This window comes from Eucalyptus grandis, chromosome 3 (genome assembly GCF_016545825.1).
Source record: "Eucalyptus grandis isolate ANBG69807.140 chromosome 3, ASM1654582v1, whole genome shotgun sequence".
NCBI classification, from domain to species: Eukaryota; Viridiplantae; Streptophyta; class Magnoliopsida; order Myrtales; family Myrtaceae; genus Eucalyptus; species Eucalyptus grandis.
In genome coordinates, this window is record NC_052614.1 from 23642648 (window position 1) to 23667947 (window position 25300).

Here is a 25300-nt window from a genome sequence, read left to right on the forward strand (position 1 = left end):
AGTCCTGTCTCCTACCCGACCATCTCATGCATTGAAATGTGATCCCTTCCTGTCAAGATACTCTACCATCCCCAAGATGAACAGGAGCCCCTTCGCAGCACTCCAGAAGTTGCTATTTGGGAAATAAAGACCTTTCATAACCTTAACCCATAGACTCTATTGAGCTTGAGTAATTCGCCATGCATTATGCCGGACCTTGTTGAAATTAATTAGATCTCTAAACCCCATTCCACCATTATCTTTTCTTCTCCTCATTACATCCCATCTCTTCCAGTGAAGTCCTGATTTGAATTTATCATTTTCCACCAAAATGAAGCAACTTTCTGTTCCTATCGCACGACAAATGGATAGTGGAACTTTGAAGGATAGCCTACACCACGGCTTTAATGAGAGTTTCCTTTCCGGCTTTGGAGATAAGCTTTTCTTTCCAACCTTGAAGCTTCATGTTAACTCTTGCTAAGATCCATGCGAACATTTGTTTTTTGGTTTGCCCCCAATCTAAGGAATTCCAAGACACTTTCCAATTTTTTCTATTTCCGAAACTCACAACTCCTTTGCCATATTTTGATGTAGATTTTGGGGACATCCACTACTAAAGAGAATTACTGATTTGTTTAAATCAATAGCCTTCCTTGAAGCAAAGCAATATTGATGCAGGTTTGTAATAATACTGTGGCACTCTTATATCTTACCATGTAGAAAAAAGATGGAATCGTCAGCAAATAAAAAGTGTGAAAATGGAGGCGGTGTCTGTTTTGAGCTTAATTGCCAAGATTCTCCCTTCCTCTACAGCTTTATTTAGCAGGGTAGATGCCACATATGACATTATAATAAAAATATATGGTGAGAGAGGGTCACCTCGTTGGAGCCCTCTCGATGGACAGAAGAACGGTATAGGCTCCCCATTGAATTTAATACTCAAAGACACAGATTTAAACTCCCCATTGAACTTAATACTCAAAGACGCAGATTTAACACAATGCATTATCCAAGATATCCATTTAGTGTCAAAGCCCATTTTTGGTAGACTTCCTTCCAAAAATCCTATTCCATCCTATCATATGCTTTCCTCATATCAAGTTTCTCGGAAGTTCTTCATTCTCTTTTTGATTCTCAATTGGTGTGACACTTCCTATACTATCAACATGTTTTCATAGATCTGTCTTCCACATACAAACACACTCTATTTCGTTGCTATGAGGCTAGATAAAAGAGGTTTGAGACAATTAGCCAGTACCTTTGAGATGATTTTATAGTTGAAATTGCATAAGGTAATGGGATGAAAATGATCTAGACTTTTTGGGAGTAATATTTTGGGAACAGGGGCTATATATGTTCTATTTAAGTGCTCATGGAAAGTACCTGATAAAAAGAAGTCTTGAGACCATGTCAAGTACATGCTGATGAGTCTCCTTCTACTGATGTTGATAAAAAGCCTACTTAGTTGTTGGGTCCAGGGGCCTTGGAGGTCCTCAATGGGAACACTACGTCTCTAACCTCTTTCATAGCGACAGCCTGAATCGGGGATTGATTCACTTCCTCTGAAACTATCCGAGAATAACGTTCAAGAACATGCTAGAAGTTTCGAGCTAGCTTTGTACTGTACAGGGACAGGAAGAACCCTTGCATCAACTCTTAACTTTCCTGTTTCTCGGCTCCAGATCCCCATTTCATTTTTCAGGGCTGAAACCTTGTTTCTTTGCCTTCGATAGGTTGGAGTTGCATGGTAAAACCGGATGTTTCTATCCCCCCATTTCATCCAGTTAATGTGGACCCTCATTCCCCAATACATCTACTCCTGTCACCATAATATGTCTACTAGTTCTTTAATCAGCTGGGCTCTTTCTCCACCGTTTTCAGTACAGGAGCTGTTGGTGATGGTTTGAAGTTCTTGCTTTAAAGAATTTATCTCCCGTTCGGCTTTAGAAAATTTTTTCCTACTCTAATCAGCTAGGACCACTAATACTCTCTTCAGCTTACTCAGACATTCCTCTTTGTCCATTCTTTTTGATCGCCATGCCATTTTTACTAATTCTTTGCATTCATCATCCTCATTCTAGAAAGCCTCATATATAAAAACTTTGCCTCATTTTGTTGGTTCCATTGAGAGAATCAATAAGATAGGGCTATGATCTGAGCTAAAGGCCAGCAAGGCATAAGCTTCTGCATTAAGGAACGTTACTCCCCAATCTACACTGCACAGGACTATCTAATTTTTCCTTCACAATCTCATCTCCTTCTCTGTTATTAGTCCATGTTAATGTGCCCCCCTTGCAATCCACCTCCATTAGAGAACAGTCTTTTATTAATTCCCAAAATGCTGTCATTCTACAGTTCTCTGCCATTTTTCTCCCTTCCTTCTTCCAGTGATAACGAATTTTATTAAAGTCACTTGTACAAACCCATGGGAGATGATTTCTGTTTTTTTATCTTTTGATTTCTTCTCATAGCCTTAACCTATCCTGGAATGTGTTTAGAGCATGAACAAAAGTAATACGCTCAATCTGTGGAAGTCAAATAATAAAGTATTCTAATAATGAATCTACAACCACCAAGACCGAGTATTTCCACATGACCACTAATCCTCCTCCTGCACCAACTAGATTCACGATATAACATTCCCAGAAATTGAGCTGTCTCGTATGTCATTGCACCACTTTTTCTCTATTCTTCTCCATGGGAAACAACAACTTGGGCCTTTCACGAGCGACATAACTCATAGCTCAAGAATCGTCAAGGGTGGCCAGCCCTTAACAATTCCAACTTACTTCTTAGGCTTATTTGGGCTAGCACCCAAGCCCATTCAGCTACTTATTCTGTAATAAGAATGGGAGTATCCAGGATTTTGATTTCATCTAACCAAGGGGAGGTTGGATTCATTAAATTATATAGAAAAAACCCGCGTTGCTTCTTTCTGGTTGGAATTTTATATTCCTTGTTTTCTTCAGTACCCTTGATCATAAGGACTAGTTTTCCAAATTCCCGCCTGTCCCTAATTTATATTCAAAGTGTATTCAGCATTTGATTCTACTACCCTCCTCTTGTCCCTCCATATCTGCCTGGGTTGGATCAATTTGAGCTTGCTCATAGGGCGCTAAAGCACTTTGATTCACTGGAGTTTCAGGAATAACCTCTACCTCTTCTTCCTCCACAGTTTTCGCCTCATAAAATGCCTTCCAAAAATATATTTCTGGCTAGAAATTGTTCTTAGGAACAGAATAATTATCATTCTTGTTCTCAAGGAAGAGCTCCCGTCTCAAAGAAACATTCTTCTGCGTCAATTTATACCAATTCTGGTCATATTTAATGCATCCTTCATATTTAATTCAAATTTCGTTGTTCTGAAAGGGGAAGGATGTTAGTCTGAAACGGAACTGATTTTGGGTTTGTCAGTGTCATGTTGAGACAGCGAATGAAGATCGTTCGGAGTCATTTTTGTTATCTTCTTTTGGTTTCTGATGTAGTTGAACGATATGGGATCTCTTGAACATTTGGATATTATTAGAATGGGAATGCTGGCTCGGTGATGATTTCATTTGAACGGACTCCTTTGCATTGGAAGAGGTTTCTCTCAGGGAGAGAGAGTTTGTGGTAATTTTGATGGTATTCTTGTTGATGTTAGTCTGATCCCATGACCTTTTGAATTGTCATTGATTTGGTAGTTTTTATCACATCATGACTCGATTCTTGTTGATAACTGGAGGACTAGCATGGTCTTGTTTTTCCTTTGTCGAAATGATGGACTGCTCACCACTTTCTTTTCGTTTGCTACTATCTCGTGTGATTAAGGATGTGGCATTGCAATCATTTCCGGAATCATTGTATAATTTGTCATGTGATTCCTTGGTACATGCATTAGAGGTTAGATATGCTGGGATTTGATAACTCTGGAAATTCAATATTTTCTAGAACATTTTGTGTAAAACGTGGTGTGCTGTAGCGCTGTTAGAATTTTAGCTTGCAACTCAGTTGTTGGTCATGGAATTTTATGTACTGCATTTAGATTTCACCCCAAGCAGCTGATAGCATACTATGCTAGTTGGCTTTTGTTAAGTGAGAAATAGGAGCCAAAGTGAATGCTCATGCAGATTCACCTAAGTTCCTTGTAAGAAGATGAAGAGGAGAATTGACTGGCTTCTCTTTTACACCTAATATAATCTATTATCCATTGGTGGCCTTGTCTGATGAGTTGATTCTCAAATGAAGAATGTTAATGATGGCTAAGATGATAGTCAGCATTTCCATCTTTTATAAGGTGTAGATTTTCTCCCTTCGGGAGTCCTTGGGAATTTAGTATTTAGGGGAAGATAGAGTTGATACACTTGCTTTTCATGTTTTCCTCTTTTCTACATATGACTGAGGTCTTGGCTCAAGGGGATGTCCTACTGGCTGGAGCAGTTTTTTCCCCATTTTCTGTGTTGGAAATGTTGCTGGAAAACGTAGAATCCAAACGCCACAAGGCTGAACAATAATTATATCAAATGATCTGCTGTATTCATTTGGGGAGTAGTTTACAGATTGTCATATGCACTAATGCACTGCATGACATAAGAGGTTTAGGTTCTGACCTTTGTGCTCATCCAAGTAACATGCTTTCTGACCTTTGCCTAATGATTCATCTCTTGAGTGAAGAATGTTAATGATTAAGATGACAGTCAGCCTTTCCATCTTTTATAGGACGTGGATTTTCTCCCTTCTGGAGTACTTAATAATTTTGTTTTCAGGGGAAGGTGGAGTGGACACAATTTCTTTTCATGTTTTCCCCTTTTCAGAGATCTCCTAATGATTGGAGCAGTTTTCACCCACTTTCCTTGTCCTGGAAATTTGCAGGACAATGTAAAATCCAAATGTCATGAGACTAAACAATAAACGTATCAAATGATATGCTGAATTCATTTGGAGAGCAGTTTGCAGATTGACACGTGCGCTAATGCATACTCTATGTAACATACAGATGTATAGGTTTGAAGTTTTCTGCTCATTCGAGTGACAAGCTTTCTGACCTTTACCCTAGATCCTCGTTCTCATGCAATGTAGCAAATTGAGAACTTCAGGAAATATCTGCTAGAATGGTTGGCTTTTAGACATATCTAAGATAAATGCATGATGCGGATACTGCAGTTTGGGTTTCGAAGTAGAAATCTGGAACCTCTATGCTTGTGCTCTGCCTTTTTTTTACCCCCTGCAAGATGAAAGGAGATTTGATCAAGATGGTAGACCATGGCACAGAAGAGAGGCTGGTTCATATAGGCTAGTGTACATGAAATGGAACAAGATTCCCATTGCTGATGATTGCTGTCGGAAGAGGATTACTGAAGTAGCATTTGCGATGATTGGAGATAGATCAATGTGTTGTTCTAAAGCAGCAGTCCGTCATGGCAATAGATGTTGGAATTTACTTGTTTCGTGACACACAAATGAAGTGGTTGCTTCCTTAACTGCTTGCGTAGGCAAAACTCCTTGGATGTGAACTATGATTCCATTTAGTGGGGCTTCGACTATAATTCAGTGGGAAAATTTCAAATAAGGACTCGAAGTTGACCAAATTTCTCAAAAAAGAACCCAAAATGAATTTTGTGTCAGATAAAGATTTAAAGTCGACCCATTATCTCAAATAAGAACCCGAAGTAGTTGAATCAATTCCAAATAAGAATTTGAGCTTGCTAGTCAGCCAAATATTTGTCGGCTATCGAGCATGTGACATTTTCGACAACCAGAGTTTGGGCAATTTTGTCCACCAAAAAAATAGGGAAAATTAACAAATCCTAAAATAGAAACAAAAAAACCTAAGTTTTATACGGTCTCCCGTTCCTTGTACCCATCCTCCGCAAAGTTGAAGAGCCAAATTTTCCGCCGGTCGAGCAAGGTGAAGAGCGACGAGAATCGAGTCGCAACGATGACCGGGCAATGGTTTGGTCGAGGAGCAGTGGGGGAGAAAAAGAAGAAAACGTAAACATCTAAATAAATGACCTAAACTTAATTAATTTAAAATTTTTCTTTTTTTTTCTAATCACAAATTTCTGACAAAATTGCCCTTATTTTAATCGATGAACTAAGGTCCTCAATAAAGATTAACTTAATCACTTTGAATTTTTATTTGACACAAAATTCACTTCAGTCATTATTTGAAAACAAGATGCTTCGGATCTTTATTTGACACAAAAATTGTTATTATTTAAGAAGATAGATTCACCGGTCTTTATTTAGAATTTTCCCTAATTTTAGAATTAAAAAAGAAACATTCTTCCTCTCATTCTCTCTATACTCCCTTCAACTTAACCTACCCATTTGATTCATGCACATGAAAGAAGAATATGCTCATACCGCATGAAATGGGAAATGTTGGACTAGAATCATGAAGACAATTTGATTTGTGTTGACTCTTGCTTAACATGTGGAATAAATGAAAAAGTTGGTCAATTAACCTGGATAAATACCTTCTTCGTTAAGGTTCCTACGTAAGGACATATGTCTGTCCTCGGCAGATGTACAGATGTACATTCTGGAATCATCTAGTCAACTTGAAGGTATTTGTTTTGTTGACTCACAAGTCTCGAACAAACTAATCAACTTGAAGGTGAGGTTTCTTTCTCAGCAATCCAGAAATTCTAACCCGCACAAGCATCACAGAAAGCTTGGTGCGGCGTCAATCTCCGCTGGTGTTGTCGATCCTCTACAAATCCAGTGATCAGTGACCAAAAAACACCGACCCATCAAGTCGCATGAGGAAGCCGCGCGAGCCCCGCGAGCAGGGCGGAGGAGCCGCGCGAGCCGCACGAGCAGGGCGGAGGAACCGCGCGAGCAGCACGATCACGCCGCGCGAGCAGCGCGATCAAGCCGCGCGAGCAGCGCGAGGGAGCAGCACAACAGAAGTCACTCGAGGAAAGGTGTCGCACGAAGAAGCGAGAGAAACAGAGAGGTACGCTCGACGGTGACTAGCTGCGGCGGCGACAGCCAACTATTCTGGCGAGTCGACGGCGGCGAGTAGCTGCTCCGTCGTCTAGGGTTAAGCCCTAGGCTCTGAAACCCTTCTTACTTCTAACACTCATTTTCAATTGCGTCCTTAAACTCATACAGTGACTGCATGGATTATGGCGACAGCAATGTGATTGACATTTCAGATGACTCTGTCGATGATTTACTACTCATGGATGATAACTCGACTGGCCCGAAATCCGAATACAAATTACCTGGCAAAATTGCGAAGATGTTGTATGCTCATCAAGTTGAAGGCTTAAAGTGGCTCTGGTCGCTGCATTGTAAAGGAAAGGGTGGCATTTTGGGTGACGACATGGGTTTGGGTAAAACAAAGCAGGTGCATATGTGGCAGTCGTCAACCATTGTTAACGGCTGATTTTGCATGGTTGATACAGATTCAATTTTTGTTGCAGATTTGTGGATTCTTAGCTGGGTTGTTCCATTCCAGTTTGATAAGTAGGGCACTTGTTGTGGCGCCAAAGACTTTGCTTTCTCATTGGTTCAATGAATTATCAGCTGTAGGACTCTCTGAAAAGACAAGAGAGTGGGGCTGCCTGCTTTTTAACTTTAAATACTCTGGTTGTACTTGTGCACTCATAATTGTTTCTAAGAGATATTGCGTCATCATTTTGTGTGCAGATACTATGGGACTCGTCCAGAGGCTCGTCAAGATAGACTGCAATATGTGCTTCAGGTTGTTGTTTTTCTGTTCCTTGGTTAGCTCCAGGGAGTCGGTCAAGATAATTTCTGCATGATCATACGTTCATCATTCAATTAATTATCTTGTTTGCAATTAGTATCTTTCATGTTGCTATTAATGCCAAGTTAGAATCTGAAATAATTCATGACATTAAGATCAACAAGATAGTTGCATTCTGGTTGGAGTAGTCTTTCTACACTTCTTTATCTAGTAGTTACTAAGCGACTTTTCTTGCTCTTTATTTGTCAATGCACGTCATTTTGATGATTGATTTCAATTGTGTTGCTTGTAGGACGAAGTTATTCTTTTAACAACTTATGATATTGTGCGGAACAACTCGAAATCGTTGCGGGGCGATTTTTACTTTGAGGATGAGCTGGATGAGGACAGCATCACATGGGATTATATGATTCTTGATGAGGTGGGTATAAAGCTCTGAAGGATGGTTTCCTTACTGTTGAATTTAGGGAGTTCCTTAATTAACTGTTCACTGTAGACATGTCTTTTTTGCCTTTTGTGTAGATTATTTTTTGTAGAGCGCTTTGATAATTTGCAACCTGTTTTTTAAAGCATTTGATTTAATTGATTCGAAATGGAGTTGTGGAAGAAACCCTTAAAATTGTTGTGCCTATTCTTGATTCAAAATGGAATTGTGGAAAAAATCACTGAAATTGGTGAAACAAATCATTAAGATTGATGTGTCAACTCTATGTCACCTTAATGTTCTCTGGAAGCTTCATTGCTCATGGAAAGTCGCTGCACCTGCAATATGTTAGTCTGTTATAAATGTGTACGTTCTATTTTTTTCCCAATGCATATCTACTTCCTCTGAAGCCCTTTCATGAGGAATATAAGTCTTATTAGATTAGGAAAAGAAAAAGGAAGGAAATTTATCGGTAACGACAGTGGCAATTGATATGAAGTCAGTTAGTAGCTTGAGAAGACAATAACTAATATATAGTCAAGATTTCACGTGGTGTACAACTTTGCCTGCATGATGAAAATGGATGCCCATCTATTTGAGGATATTGAAATTATTGGTGATGTTGCACTTGCTGCATTTTAAGGCCCAAAAATTAGAAACCTTATGTTTCTTGTTTGCTTATACATTAAGCATTGCCTTGCATTATTTTTCCTCATTTTATGTCGAGCATATTACAAAGGTTAGGAGTTGCACAAAATTTGTATGTGGAGAAAGTGCAGGGAGGGAGACATAGGAGAGATGGGCATGGTTGGCTTCATGAGATGCTTGACAAGATCCTCAAAGACACATGTTAAGTCCTTGACTTGGGTAATGAGATATCAAAGAGTGGGGGAGTACTTTACACTAGTAATACTTGTCCTAGTTACAACATCATTTGCATTTCAATTTAATGTTCAATCTCTCTGCAAAAATATGCGAACCAATGCGGAATATCCTAGATGTTCTGCTATATGTGCTCTATGTATTTTTTGCAGATAGTGTTATTAGTGGATGAGACAGAAGTTGGGTAACTTATGGGGAAACTGTACAGGAATTGCTATATGTTTTTGTGCCTTGCCTGTACACCCGGCATATTTGATTCACATGTTATTATTTAACGCAATAAATCTCTTGAATTTCCTATGTCAAGCTAGGAAGAGCCTTAAACACTTCTTTCTCTGTTAGCACTTCCTCTATATTAAAACAGAATAATTTTGCATTTATCTCTTATCTGTAATTAGGTAAATGCTTAGTCAACACTTCTTCCCAACCATTAAGCTGGGAAAGAGCCGCTAGCTTATTTACTAGTGAGACTGTTTTTCTCTTCCTTTTTTCTCATTTAGATCATGTTATCTGTGGGACATCCTCTTCCTCTTCCTATGCACAAATAGCATGTGCTTTTCAGGACTTGTGGTATGTACTACTAACAATAATATCTCACATAATGTTGACAACTCCAGGGACATCTCATAAAAAATCCGAGTACACAGAGAGCAAAAAGTTTACTTGAGATACCAGCTGCTCATCGCATTGTCGTTAGTGGCACTCCAATTCAGAACAATCTAAGGGTAATCCTTAGGGCTGGTAGTTTATGCAGTGCTTTCATACCTGTATGTCTTAATAATACAGTATAATTTTCTAATATCATGTGCCATTTTTTGATGTTTGAATAGGATCTATGGGCGCTGTTTAACTTCTGCTGTCCTGAACTACTGGGTGATAACAAAGTGTACTTCTCTTGGTTTCTAAACATCCTCATTATCATGTCTTAATTTTTTATTTTCCTTGGTTGAGTTTGAAATATTCTTACAGCTTTAAAGAGAAATATGAGAATCCCATACTTCGTGGAAATGAAAAAAAAGCTTCAGATGAAGAGAAGCGCTTTGGTTCTGATGTTGCAAAGGTATTGAATTCTTTTTTAGCAGTATGTCTTTTGTACTTTAATGTAGTGGTTTCTTCATTAAATGATTTGCCATCTACTTGCCAAAGAGTTAGAAATTGGGCGTCGCTAAGTCAGATGAGTCAGAGCAAGAGTTGGGAATACGGGCTTGACTAAGTCAAATGAACTAGAAAATGCTGTATAAACGGCATCATGGAGTCAGAGTCAGAACAAGAGTTGGGAATATGGGATGAATTACAAGAACACTGTATAGAGTGGACTCCATTATATCTTTGTTTTGATGGAGGCTGCTCTCTGTCCACATGAATCATTGCAGATTGCCGATATATGCTTTCCAAGGAACAAGTTTAATGGCAGGAAAATTAGGACAATGGCTCTGAAACAGGAGCGACTTACTGAGCATATTTCACACTTCACAGTCTTGCAACTTATAGATTTTCTTTTGGCCAGTGCAGAGGCCCTATAACCTTGGTATAGGCAATGTTGAACCATATTGTATAGTTTTCTGGTAAATCCTACCAAATTAAATTCTCTGTTGGAAATATGAATTGCAGTCTTGAAAGTGAGATTTTGTCTGTTCATTGTCTTGTGCTACCGCAGTTTCTGTTGACTATAAAGCTTAGTAATTTTTTGTCTGTTCATTGTCTTGTTTCTTATTATGCCGGGACTTTACAAGTCGTTAGGTTGTCTAATTCTAAGGCATAAGTGTCCCTGCATGAGAAAAAAACGAAGCCACTTAAGAAAGTATTGGTACTGTTGAAGTTTGAGCTGAATAGATTTCTCTAAATTGACCTTGTCTGTTGATTATTGTGCTTCACTCAAAACTTTCTTGTAAGTGTTAACTTTCATTTCTCTGTTAATCATGTGGGGTTTTTTTTTTTTTCCTTCTCTGGTTTCATATTGTATATCAGGTACTGGCTTGCTTTACTTCTGTAGAATTTGTGCCAAAAAAAAAAAAAAAGATCAAAAAGAAATGGTGGAGTAATTCCTTTTGCAACAGGGGCTGAGGGAATGCATTCAACCTTTTTTTTTGCGACGCCTTAAGAGTGAAGTTGCCAAATTGTCAAAGAAGAGTGAACTGATTGTGTGGTTAAGATTGACAAATTGTCAGGTACAAGTTGCATTCTTCAGCCTAGGCTCTTATTGCATGGTGTTGGTCCCAGGGTTCAACATGCTGACCCTAAAATTTTGATATTTGCAGCGACAATTTTATGAAGTCTTTCTGAACAGTGAGATGGTTCGTTCTTCCTTTGACTGCTCACAACTTCCTGCATTGACGGTATCCTCTGACTATTAACCTTTGTCTCGTTCTTTCTTATGTGCTCTAACTTTCTCTGTGCATGAGTAATGGCTCATAAAAAAGTGAAATTTATTCAGCATCCACTTATTATGCCTTGCTAATGTACAATACACCAAATGGCATGATGCATTCTTAGACAAGTGATGAGTGATTGAAAATAAAGTTTCATCTCATCTGTTATTTCTATCTCTTTGATTGCTAAGAGGATAGATGCAAATCCTATTTCCTGACTGTAAGTTTATCATTCTTTCTATGCTACTTAAGCCATTTTTAGCGAAAACTTAACTTGTTAGAGAATGGGCCCCTATATTTGGCGTATTTTTCAACACTTACTCTTGTGTTTCCATTGAATCTTACATGTGAAACACAAGTTGTGGATGTAATCACATTGACAAGATAACCAAAGACCAGAACTACGAAAGCTAAGGGCTTGTTTTTTTGTGTCTTTTAAAATGCAAAAAGCAACTTTTTGCCTTGACACCACAATTAAAATTACTATCCAAATTTCAAAAAATTTCGAAAAAATTGTATGGGGATCCACGCGTCAAAATTTGTGTACTTTGAACGTTTTCAGGTGTTTTAGGCTAAGGAAAAATGAAAGTGAGTCGGGTGCAAGATTTAGATTTTTTTAAAAAAGTGAAGGGATATGTGCAATGAAAGTCCTAAAACTGGTCACAATATTGCAATTTAGTTCTACAACTAAATAAGTGCGATCAAGTCCCGAAACTTTCAAAATTACAATCAAGTGCTATAATTTGTTACGAAAGTGCTATCAAGTCCTAAAATTTTCAAAAAATGCAATCAAGTAAAACACTTGATTCGACCAATTGAAAGTTTTAGGACTTGATAGCACTTTCGTGACAAGTTGTAGCACATGATTGTATCTTTGAAAGTTTCAGGACTTGATCGCACTTTTTGAAGTTTTAGAATGCAATTGCACTTTTGCAATAAGTTTGAGGACTTCTAGTGCACTTATCCCAAAAATTAAAGTATATCCATACAATGCCTTATTAGAATAATAGTAAGAGAGAGTGCCAAGACTCACTCTTGACCTGTGCTAAGATGTATTTTAGGCAAATTGCCTTTTTTCTTTTCCAAAAACTCAAGTTGTTAGAAGACACGTAGACAGTATATATCATACATATAATTTGACAGTACTGTTTGGTTTGTTTTGTTTTCAAAACAAAAGCTTGTAACTGTACACTTCTTTTGATCAGAATTTGAAGAAGATATGTGATCATCCACTGTTGTTGACAAAGGGAGATGCTGAAGATGATCTTGAAGGGATGGCAGAGAAATTGCTGATGCATATGGCTGATGGTGAGAGAGATGAATTTCAGGAGGCAAGTGACAGAATATCATGCAAAATATCTTTCACAATGTCATTACTGGTAGGTTCCTGCATATCTATAGTTGATTGATGAAATTGAAAGAGACTACCATAAATACATTTTGACGCTCTTTTATAGGACAAATTAATTCGAGATGGCCACAGTGTGCTTATCTTTTCTCAGACTCGCATGATGCTCGATCTTATCCAGGTTTGACTTGGCTATGCTTGGAACTACTTTTGAGAAGTTGCAACAATGATTAGTCAAGTTGTTTTGGGGAATGCAATGTTTATCCTTTGCTGGCACATCTGATTATTCCATGTTGATTTTAAATCTCACGAGGATGAGTGTATATAGATATATACCACTGGTTTTTATTCTCCACTGATACAATGAGATTCTCCAGCAATACAATGAAACTATGTTTTGATATCCTGTGGTGGTTGATTTGCATATTGCCTTAAGGCTTTTTTTTCCCTGCTTCCTTATTTTACGTTTGGTGAAGTGTTCATATTGGTTTTCGACAAAGAAATTTGTCACAATATAAAATCAGTTGTCGAGAATTGGCTTGTTGGTTGTGAAAGTCTATTGAGATCATACTGAACAACTATGCTTATTTGGAGCTTTTCTTTGTGCAGTAAGTAGTTCGAGATTTTAATTTTCCCCTTTTCCAATGTTCAATATTGATACTGCATTTTTCAAGTTGAAATATCTCCAAACACTTGGGGAGTAGTAAACTGTTGATTGGCTCGATACAGGCGATTGATTTTTCTGAATCCTTTTGCAATTAGGCTTCCTTACTGTCCCGTGGCCATGAGTATTTACGCATTGATGGTACAACAAAAGCTAGTGACAGGATCAAGATAGTAAATGTAAGTATCTCGCTAATTTATGTCTGGCTTGTAAATTCGACATGCTTATGTGCTATTCTCATCTTATGAACTTAGAATTTCCAAGAAGGCACTGGAGCACCTATATTTCTCTTGACATCTCAAGTTGGTGGTCAAGGCCTCACCCTTACAAGAGCAGACCGCGTGATTGTTGTTGATCCAGCATGGAATCCGAGGTACCACTGCTTATTTTATTGTCAGCCATGAATTCAACTACTTTTGCAAGTATATGAAAGAGGAAAGAAGAAACGGAGAATTTTTTTTTTTTTTATTACATTGTAAGGTTATATTCAATGCTATTCCTTTATTATAGGATTATTAACTGTTCCACAACTTTTAAGTAGGAATCTGTGTACCGTTTGAGTTCTAACTAATACTTGTCATAGGTAACATCATTATGATAGATGATACAAGTTCTTACCCAACTTTAAGCTTCACACTGTTATACTAAATAATATTTCATGATACCAATATCACTGAACTAATGATGCAGACGCATGTAATAAACATCATGTCAGCCTTGACTTGATCCAATCATCAATTTTGACACGAGTTAACTAGATGCCCCCTTAGTTGACTCAAAAAAAAAAAAAAAATTTGACGCAGCTAAAAGCTACCATTTTAATGATATAGTCTTATGTTGTTATTAGCATACTCCCTGGAAGGAAAGGTACTTTCTTGACATTAACTTCTACTCATAGGCTTCTACATATTGCTTCAATTTAAATTTACTTGGAGAAACTCATGGCACAATACAAGTTTGTGCTTGCATCGGCTGTTATTTATTTTCTGATGTCCTAATAGTGTTATCACTTACTGCAAATTCTTTTGGTTATTTGGCAAAAGGTGTATTTATTACTTTAAAGCTAAGTTCTTTTTCTTTTTTTTGTGGGGAGGAGGGGGGAGGGAATTTTGCCCATCAGTTTTCCTCCTCTCTTTTCTCAAACGTAGCTCAGATGTTTTGCAGCTGTTTTTTCAAATGAATAAAGAAGCAGATCTTGAGCATATTTCTGTTAGTTTACGTATGCATTTCTTATTGACAGTACGGATAACCAAAGTGTTGATCGCGCCTATCGAATTGGACAGATGAAGGATGTCATTGTGTATAGGTTGATGACGTGTGGAACTATCGAGGAGAAGATATACAGAAAGCAGGTTTTGTGTCGTTCAACTATACTATGGTCTCAATTGGTGAAATGGAAAGATATTTTTGGGGCTTGTATGCAATTTAAGATAAGAGAAATGACTTAAGAACTGTTGTGGTAAACAACGTGATTATATTGGAGCAGATGTTACTATGAAATGCTATGATCAGGAGCCTTAGGTGTTTCACTAGAATTCTTTGGCTTTCGTGTGTTGATGAGCACAAACGATGCATGCCTCAAAAATACTGGATGTATCTGCTACTCCATTTTTCACTGCATGCATTGTCAAATAGACCTATCAAAGATAAGATTTCTTTTCTAGTTTTCTCATAAAAAGATAGTATCTTATTTAATGCAATCATGTTTGTCTTTTTATGAGTGGCTCACTATATCGTATAAGTAGTGTATTGCAAACATGCCATGCTTGCTCACTGGCATGGACGCACAGGATGGAATTTGCCATGATACCTGTCATTTTATTGTTTCTCCATTCTGTTTGGTTCAGATATTCAAGGGAGGATTGTTCAAAACAGCAACTGAGCATAAAGAGCAAATTCGCTACTTTAGCAAGCGGGTACTTACTTATTTGTATTAGATCATCTCTGATAAAACTCTTCAGATTGGGGTTGGGTTTTCTATGTCCTCAATTTCCCTTGAAGAGCACCCAAAATCATGCATATCTAAACTAGAGGTCAGGGTTATTTGGACTGATTTCTTTGGCTGTTCCAGGATCTGAAGGAAATTTTCAGCCTTCCAACAGAGGGTTCGACATTTCTCCAACTCAGCAGCAGTTGAATAAGGAGCATGATCACCAAGTCAAGATGTACTAGCTTTTATTCTCTACGGTTTAGTATCGTCACTGGCCATAAGGGCTATTCCTGTTCTGTGACATGGCTTGCTTTCCTCCACTTTCAAGACATTTGGCAGTTTAAAAGATGAAATATCATAAAGCGGCTGATATTTCTTTCTTTTCTTGAACATTTTTGTCATGCATACAGTTTGGTGGGGACTGGGTATTTGGCTTCTTATTTATTAAGATTTTTTGTGCTCATAGAACAGCTTCATCATAATTGAATCAGCTTGATTTTTTATCTCTATGGGTCACTTTCTTGTATCGACTTCCTCAGGGATGAGTCTTTAAGGAGCCACATAGAGTTCCTCAATACTTTGGGCATAGCTGGTGTTAGTCACCACAGTTTACTCTACTCGAAGACGGCACCGGTGCAAGATGCAGATGAAGAAATGGAAGGCAGATGATACTTTACAAATATTGTATACTTCAGCTACTTTCAATTATTGCATTTAATTCAGTCTAACAAATGGGTCAGAATGGTTTTCCTTTTTGTGAACTGTTTAGTTTCTTTCTGATTGTCTGCAAAAGCATATCAAGATAAAAGAGTTAAAAGCATTAGTGATATAGTAAAAAATTTATTCCCTCATTACTCTGGATTGAGTACAGAAGTGTTTTTTTGTCTTTCAAGTTCAGGAGTTGAATTCAGACCTGTAAGGGTAAAATTGTTTAAGGCCGGGGAAAAGAATCAGTAGAAGCTATAGATGGTCATCTGGTGGCATAGCAGAAAAGTAAATGTAAACCATCAAAAGTGGACTTTTACCACTATTACTGAATCCTATATTGTTCAATGTGTAGAACATCTACTATGACATCTGAAATCAATCTCATTGGCCTTCTCACTGTGGTTGCAGGATCAAGGCTTCTGCTCTTGTAGGTAATTCATCATCAGGTGCTCCAGTGGAACTATATGTTGATGGGTATGTTGAAAATCATCATGCAATTTCTTGAAGCCATTGCTTACAACATTATGTTTGTCCCTACCTTTAAATTTTGTTGCCGGTGCCAGAGATGTATTGTCTTTTATGTCTTTTATGTTATGTGCAATTAGTGCATTGGAGATGATTTTTTTTTTTAATTGAATATATTTATCGAGTGTTGCGTGGAGCATTTGTTGAAAAGGATATTTTTTAAATCGCGAGTCAATAATTTATGTAATGATATAGTGATCCAACTCTATTTATCACCTAGATTGATCTATGTATACAAGTCAAAACTTAAATGCCTACTTTTTGGGTTTTCCATTATTACCTTTGCATCAAAGTGTATAAAAATTAAGACGAGTCACTGCTCTCTTCATCAAGCGACCATCCAATTGATATATGTTTATGAATTATCTACTCAATTAAGTAGCTCTTCAATTTTTCCAAAAAATTGATTATCTGTTGGCAATCACGCATGCTAGTGGCGTGGGTCTTAATACTAGTCTATATTTTTAATCCAAAAGTGGAGTTTGTCTCACCTTTTGCTTTCCAAAATTACGCATTTATCAAGTAATCACCCTTTAATGCATAATTACCATTTTGTCTTACTTTTCACGAGGGTCGACATTGTCTTTGAGAATAAACAAGTTTTTAACCCATGCTTTTAGACATGATCCTCATTTTCTTCTCGCAATGATATCACTAAATAACTATAAAAAGTGGAATTATCACGAAGAACTTTTGCCTCGCTTCTAATTTTCAAATTAACCCTTGCATTATCTAGACCATCTTTTAAAGGTACGACCAAGGACCAACGAAGAAAAAAATATAAGTAAGGGGCCGAAATCTTAATTATTTTGTGAAAATAGTCTAAACATTTGGACCAATGTGCAATTTTCCCTAATTTATACATCCATAGATATGCACAAGATGAAGAGTCAAAAAAAAAAAAAAAATTCATCGCCGGCAGCATGGCGGCGTTCAAGCTGAGACGCGCCGTCACCCCACTCACTCCCGCCATCACGCTCCCTCTCCACCGCCTCTGCGCTGCCGTCCTCGATAGCGCAGCCCCCGCCTCCGACACCAGCCTCCCGAGCCCTCGAGCGATGCCGACTCGATATCCCAAATGCTCCTCCACCATCATAACCCCTTCCACGCCATGGAGTCGTCGCTCCAGCTCCACGGCGTTGCCCTCTCCCCTCCCCTCCTCCACCAGACCCTCCTCCGCCTCCACCACAGCTCCAAGATCACCGTCGCCCTCTTCAACTACGCCAAGTCCCTCCCCGACCTGCCTCTCACCTCCGCGTCCTACAACCTCCTCATCGACATCCTCTCCAAGGTGCGGCAGTTCGACGCCATCTGGCAGCTCATCGTCGAGATGGACCAGAACAACCTCCACCCGACGACCACCACTTTCTTCATCCTCATACGAAGGCTGGTCACGGCCGGGCTCACGCGCCAGGCCGTGCGTGCGTTCGACGACATTGGTAGCTTCGTTGAGCGCGGACCGGGTAATAAGGTTACTATTACTTGCTCGACACGCTGTGTAAGTATGGGTACGTGAAAGTGGCTGTGGAGATTTTTAACAAGAGGAAGGCTTGTGGGAGTTTGACCCGGATGCCAAAATGTATACGATCTTGATTTATGGGTGGTGCAAGATTGGCAGGATAGACATGGCGGAGAGGTTCTTGAATGATATGATTGAGCGTGGGGTCGAGCCTCATTTGGTGACGTACAATGTGTCGTTGAATGGGATTTGTAGGAGAGCGAGATTGCATCCGGATGTGAGGTTCGAGAGGACGTTGAGAGCTGCCGATAAGGTGTTTGATGAAATGCGCGACAGAGGGATCAAGCGCGACTTGACTAGTTATTCCATTGTGTTGCATGTGTATAGTAGGGCGCATAAGCCGCAGTTATTGCTCGATAAGATGAAGATGATGAAGGAGAGGGGAATTAGCTTGAGCATGGCGACATGTACTTCTGTCGTTAAATGTCTCTGTTCGTGCGGGAAGATCAATGATGCAGAGGAGTTGCTTGAGGACATGGTGAGGATTGGGGTGAGTCCTTGTGCTGCTACATATAATTGCTTCTTTAAGGAGTATAGGGAAACTGAAAAAAAAAAAAAAAAAAGGAGTATAGGGGAAGGAAAGATGTTGACAAATGCGCTAAAGTTGTATAGGAAGATGAAGGAGGATAATGTCTGTGTGCTCACCATGCATACCTACAACATTCTTATAGCCATGTTTGTGAAGTTAGATAAGATGGGGATTGTGAGGGAAATTTGGGAGGATATGGAGAGAAATGGTGTTGATACCTAAATTTGGACTTCACATTTAGTCGTTTATTGCATAAGAAAATTAGGGATTAATTTTTAAGCCATAAAAGAAAAAATTGCATAACATATAATTTTAGGGGCATTATTGCATTTCGCATTGAATCGACGATAGTGAATAGATTCGAACGAATGATTATGAGCTTAATTGACATGGAGATATTCAATTCTTTGATGCGACATATCTTTGTTTAAAACAAGAAATAAAGCAAAAGAGAATGAACATCTTTGTCAAATATTTCGGTTAATGTCAAATATTTGGGTTAACGTGAGAATTGAAAATTCACAATCGAAATAAGACGGAAGGAAATATTGTGCATATCTTCATAGATCCCATTCACGGCTAATTAATTGAGGAAAAAAGAAAAGAAATAGAAAGGAAAGGGTAAAGAATTTTTGCTGATCTGGTGAATAAATAAAAGTGCGGACAAAGGCATCGAAAAGGCCAAATAAAGAAAGATGTCAACATTATTCGGTTGTTTGAGGAAGTAATGGTCTTGTGCTAGATTTGTTCAAAAGGAAAAGGGAAATATAAATTGAAAGGGGAAGAGACAAAAGGGTAATATATTTTAAATATCTCAAGAAGATTTGGCCTCTTTCCTTGGACCTAAGCTTTCCCTCTCTATATATAAGAGCACACTCATTACGAATGAAAAAAAAAAGGGAGGGAGGCACACATCCTCAGGGATCTCGGACGATGGTGCAGTCCTCTTGACGACGTCCCACAATCATCATACTTCATCGATATTGACGACAAGCATAAAGCTAAGTCAAGCATTTTTTTAGTTTGATTGTGTGAAATTTCATTTCGCTATTTAAAATATTTATTTATTTTCGTGTCTTCATTTCTTATCTAGATTAAGCGCTGAGAAGAGGATCTCATGAAGATTCATATCTCCGTCTCATTCAGCAAGCACTCTCGTGATATCTTCACTTGACAATGTTCAACATATTCCCAAGAGGTCATCCCAAGATGGAGCGCCGTCAATGCAATCATTGACGCCACAGCGCCAAGCAAGCCCGATCCTCACCAGACTTTGTCGAGCACACTTCCTCGACCTCTGGAGTCTCTACCGGCAGTCCCGACATTCTAGATCAGTCGTGCTCAAACCCATCGCAATCGTCAAGATTCCCTAGCTAGCCTTGCGAGACCAGTGGAATTTCTAGCAAATTCTGATTTTACTAGTAACTCGACGAGTTTTCCAATAGTTCCGTAAACTCACGCCGAGTATCCATTTGTTCTTGCAGGCTTTTCAGCGAAATCTTCACTGGGGAATTGTGGCTGCTCACCAATGAATTCCCCCGATCAGCTGTCCTTGCCTCGCTTGTGGTATACTTTGATTAACCTTCCATAATGAATTGGCTCCATTACATTTTTTATACACAATTAAGCCTCAAGCCGATTTGGTCCTGTTCAATTATTCCCTATATTGACCAAAGCATATTGGCTTTTGGACCTTTAGACATTAAGATCGAATCTCGGTATCGCTTTGTGTGGCTTGCTATAGTTGATTTGATGTGGTTATTTCTAATCATAACGTGTATATCAATGCATCGTTATCGCATGTCATTGTCTCATACATGTCTAGAGTTTAGAGTGCATCCATGATTTAATTTTTTTTTAGGCCAACACATGTTAATTAGAGTACATATAAATTTAGAATAATCCATAATTTTCATTAAAAAAATCAAATTAAATGTCATTAGAATTATGCGGATTGCACGTAGGTTTAAAGTTGTTTAGTCTCATAGCATGCATATCATTCTTGCCTGTCATTTAGTGACTAGTGCATAATTTCCTTTTAAAATAAGACTAGGACTTTTCCTTGTTTTTGTTAAATTAGGCATGATAATAAAATGAAAAGAAACAGTATAGACCGCATGTTAATTAGTTAGAATTTCATGCAAAATCAGGCATAACGTGCATGCATTCCGTCTGCATTTTTTTAATCACAAATGTAGTAACTTGCCCCTAATTATGGTTTTGATTATCGGATGTTATCTCATTGTTTCCATACTTGCGTGGTCATATCTTACATATTAGTGGTATAGTATAAAAAGTGGCAAAGATTACATGCAAAACATTTTCAAAATAAAGAGAAAAGATACCAAGTCTCCGTACCCATGATTTTTTGGTTCGTGCCCGCATTTTACTTGTGTGTCTAATCAACCAAAAATCGATTAGTGGCGGCTCCAATAGGCAAGATAATTCGAGTACCAAATTGCAATTGGTAGAACTTGGGAGACTCCGTGCTAAGCATTGCGCTTAGTAATCCATTAACTTCCTCCGGAGAGGTTGCGACAGCTTGGCGACTCCGCTGGGGACTTGAATTAAAATTCATAATACACTTTAGGCCTAAATTTCTCTTTTTTGAAAAATGTTTTTGTTTGGTAGCAAGGAAATCCAAGTATGTCTCTAATATCAAGTGTTAAATCTTCTTGTAGATAAGAGATATAAGGGGGAGTAGTCTTTGCTAATCCTTATCTTGCAGGGGTTGTTGGGATTAATGATTCATTTTTCCTAATTAGAAGTATTGTTTGCATTTAAATTGTTGTGCATGTTTTATTACTTTTAGCACTACATTACTGTGCACACAACCTGCTGCCGGACCTAGGCTGCGATAGGATTTTTAGGATGGTGTTGAGAATGACACTTCCTCAAAAGCGAGACTTAGACTGAGACTGCTATGTAGAGGTTGACCTTCTCTTCTCCGAAAGTTTTTTATGGTGTTGACTGTGTCTGTCCATATCCGCGAGACTACGTGAGTATAGGACATTCAATTCGACTGAGCCGGAATTAGAAGGACTTGACACGTTAAACGTGAGACTACGACGGTCAGATCATCCTCTTAGCTCCACTTTGTTAAGCCATTTAGATAGAAATCGAGCCTCACACTTCATGCATGTGTTTATGTAATTGTCATCCCTTCCTGGTGAGGGTAAGTTGTTTGAACTCTCACTTTGCAATTTACATACTTTGTTGTAATTTTGTCGTTTAATGCAAAAATGTTTTGTAATCAAGTCTCATTTTATATGCGATGGGGAAAACTGTCGTACAATTCATCTCAATTCTTGAGGTTTCAGATGCTACCATATGGTCTTGGAAGAAGGAGTCAAGGTATTCGAAGGAGGTCCCGTTCGATTGGATTAGGGCACCATGGAAGAGGTGAAGAAAGTTATAGAGGGTAGAGACAAGACATGCAAAACTCGCCATTTGAGCAAGGGCGAGGGACGCAAAACTCGTTGCCTCCCAACATTCGCGAGACATTTTCTGGCTCTCCTAGAATGATGTAGGATGGAGTGGAAGTGATGGACATCCTGGGACAGCCAAGTGGCAAGTTCGACTATTACATGAAGTATTTGGCTCCTCCCAGCTTTTGTATTGACTCTTAGGATATTGTCTTAGATGGATGGGGCGGCATGGACGATTTGGCACCTCTAAAGTCAAAGAACCCTGATGATGCATGAGAAGGAATCACGAGCCTATTTGATGACCTCCTTATAGGCATCGTTGACAAATGACCATCAGAAGAAATGGGCCCTAGCCCACGAGAGTGACTCATTTATTACTTTCACACATTCCCCTGCGTGAGAATTTTTATTACTTTCTAGGAAATGTTTTCGCTTTCCATTTAGGGATTGAGCATTGCATTTACCATTTAATAAATGTAATTCAATTAATGAATATCAATAAAATTACAAGTTTTGTTTTGATGACATGATAGGGTATGCCAAACCAACCTGGTGGCAATATCCAACAATGAAAATAAAATATCATCCATGGAGAAATTCTGAGGACTAGTCTCCTTCATGCTTCCTCATCCAAAAATTCTCAAATAAAAAAAAAAAATCATTTTTGAAACCATTTTCAAAAGCATACATTAGGTTATCTCTGTTTAATTTTCTAACTTAATTACTTCATGTTTCAGAGCATTACTTTCTTGGCTTGATGAGAAAACATATGAAAAAGGTACATCAGGTGGCAACGATAGATCAATTGGCTCAATTGTTACTTAACAGATGACGAATTGGGAGCACTACAGTTCTAGTAGTGATATGACGAGATAAAATCTTGATCCGAACAAAAATGGATGTGCAATTTGAATTCACTTTAATGTCGCATAGTATCCTATTCATGCACGTTCTCTTGTGTAGGGGCAAAAGCAGATTTTCAGTCTTGACTGATAATGACAACCAAGGACATCGGCAGAAGTACAGCCCAAGTGCCGTAAGCTTGGCTGAAGACTGACACTTAAGTGCCATAACTTTAAAATGGTACACTTGAGTGCCAGTTTGAAGTTAAATGGGACATAAGTGCCACTCCGGCGAAGATCCGGCCAAATGGCTTACGTGGCGACTTTCCGGCGAGCTTGGTCCAAAACAGCGTCGTTTTGCACGACGTGGCGGAGAAAATGCAAAACGCCGTTTCATGTCTACGTGTAAATAATAATATAAAAAATTAATTAAATTAAATTTAAAATATTCAAAAAAAATTAAAAATTTTAAAATTTTAAAAAAATTAAGAAAAATTTTAAAAAATTTAAAAATTTTAAAAAATTAAGAAAATTTTAAAAAATTAAGAAAATTTTAAAAAATTTTAAAAATTAAGAAAAACTAAAAAATTTTAAAAATTAAGAAAAAAATTTTTAAAAAGGGGACGGGGAGGGGGAGGTCGAATGGGGCGGCTCCCTCGCCGCCTCCTCCCGCCGTCGCCGGAAGGGCGGCGACGGAGGGGGAGGTCGGCCGGGGCCGGGGTCGCCAAACCCACCGACAGCGGCGAGGGCTCGCGGGCCCTCGGCCCCGCCTCCCGCCACCGCCGGGAAGGGCTGGCGACGAAGTGGGGAGGGTCGGTCGGGGTCGCCGGGCCACGGCCGGGGTCGTCGGGCCACGGCCGAGGCCGGCGGGCGGCCGACCGGCGGCGAGGGCCGTGAGCCCACGCCCGGATGCAGGGTGAGGGTCGCGGCCCTCGCCGCGATCCGGCGAGGGCTCACGGCCCTCGTCGTCGATCGGCCGGGGCCGGCGACCTCGGCCGACCCTCCCCCTCCGTCGCCGGCCCTTCCCGGTGACAGCGGGGAGGCAGGCGGTGAGGGGAGCCGCCCGTTTGACCTCCCCCTCCCTTTTTTTTTTTTAAATTTTTTCTTAATTTTTAAAATTTTTAAAATTTTTCTTATTTTTAAATTTTTTTGAATATTTTAAATCTAATTTAATTAATTTATATATTATTATTTACACGTAGACACGAAACGGCGTCGTTTTGCATTTCTCCGCCACGTGCGTGCAAAAACAACGCCGTTTTGACCAAACTCGCCGGAAAATCGCTACCACGTCAGCCATTTTCACCGGAGTGGCACTTAAGTGTCACATTTTTACTCCGATATTGGCACTTAAGTTTACCATTTTAAAGTTATGGCACTTAAGTGTCCCTCCGTTACCAAGTTATGGCACTCCGGGTGTCCCAACCTCCAAGGACATCCATTGCTGAGGCAATCCCATTGTGGAACAATCCCCCGCATAAATGTTTGAAACCATTTTTTTTTTAGTGTGGTAAATTGTTTTGAATTTGACAATTTTTCATGCTTAAAACTGTCGGGCTCTTTTACAAAAGGGATTTTGCATGGTGACTTTTACATGTTTTGTCCACCAATTCTACTAAAGAATATTAGAATTAACTAATTTAATGAATGATGTGGAATGAATTAAGCATACTAAATAAGACGAGTCGGGATGATGAAAGAAGAATTTTATCCTATACAGAGTCCCTTACCCATATACTTATGAAATGAGTGTAAGAAAGTTCCATATCCGCAAGATGAAAAGTTCTCTTGCAAAAGGTACGATAACCGAAATGATGAGGGGCAATTCATTTCTCTATCCCAAACACTACAGGTGATCCATTGCTTAACCCTTTTGAGTCTCATACACTTATGGAGATTTTTTCAAATTACCATTGTTAGGAACCACCCCCACATTAGGGCAATTGAGAGGTAAGATGGCATCATGAGGCGAGGAAAATGAAAAGAAATTTTCTTGCTTTCACTTGCATCAATCTTCAAGTCATGTTATTACATTGAATTCATGTGATAATTTAAGTGCTTTAGGATGATGAAGAACATTTCTTTCTCTATCATATATACTTATATCCTTTGCATAGCCCACTTGAGCCTACAATTTTATTTCTTTAAACTCAATTGGTGATCAGCCCCCACACTAGGACAAGGCAAAAGACAATCATTCAAGGAGCATGGTCCAAAGCATCGACAAAGTCCAAATGTTGAATCATACAATATAGAACTAGGGGCATGAAAAAGGCATGAAAAAGCAATGTGCTTAGTAAAAGCAAGGTTGATGCCCATAGGCAAAAGATAATGAAAATTTTGAGTATCGAAAAAGCAGTGTGTTTGGTAAAAGCAAGGCTTATGCCCATAAAAAAAGTGAAGGAAAAAAAAAATGTGTCAAATAGATGACTATCAATTGCAAAAATTGTATCC

General features: G+C 38.8%; 1 protein-coding gene and 1 pseudogene across 1 annotated transcript; both read left to right on the forward strand.

Moving 5' to 3' along the window:
- Nucleotides 1-6722: 6722 nt before the first annotated feature.
- LOC104439267 (protein CHROMATIN REMODELING 24) lies at nt 6723-15972 on the forward strand. Its single transcript, XM_039309472.1, is given in 19 exon segments — nt 6723-6919; nt 7102-7315; nt 7392-7522; nt 7618-7672; nt 7971-8099; nt 9602-9709; nt 9815-9870; nt 9954-10044; nt 11042-11152; nt 11243-11320; nt 12559-12732; nt 12811-12882; nt 13464-13544; nt 13620-13738; nt 14606-14717; nt 15213-15281; nt 15437-15461; nt 15464-15530; nt 15835-15972. Coding segments are annotated over 19 exon segments (2019 nt in total). The 3' UTR covers nt 15965-15972.
- A 289-nt stretch (nt 15973-16261) lies between these two features.
- On the forward strand, nt 16262-18798 carry LOC120291749 (annotated as a pseudogene).
- The last annotated feature ends 6502 nt before the right edge of the window (nt 18799-25300 follow it).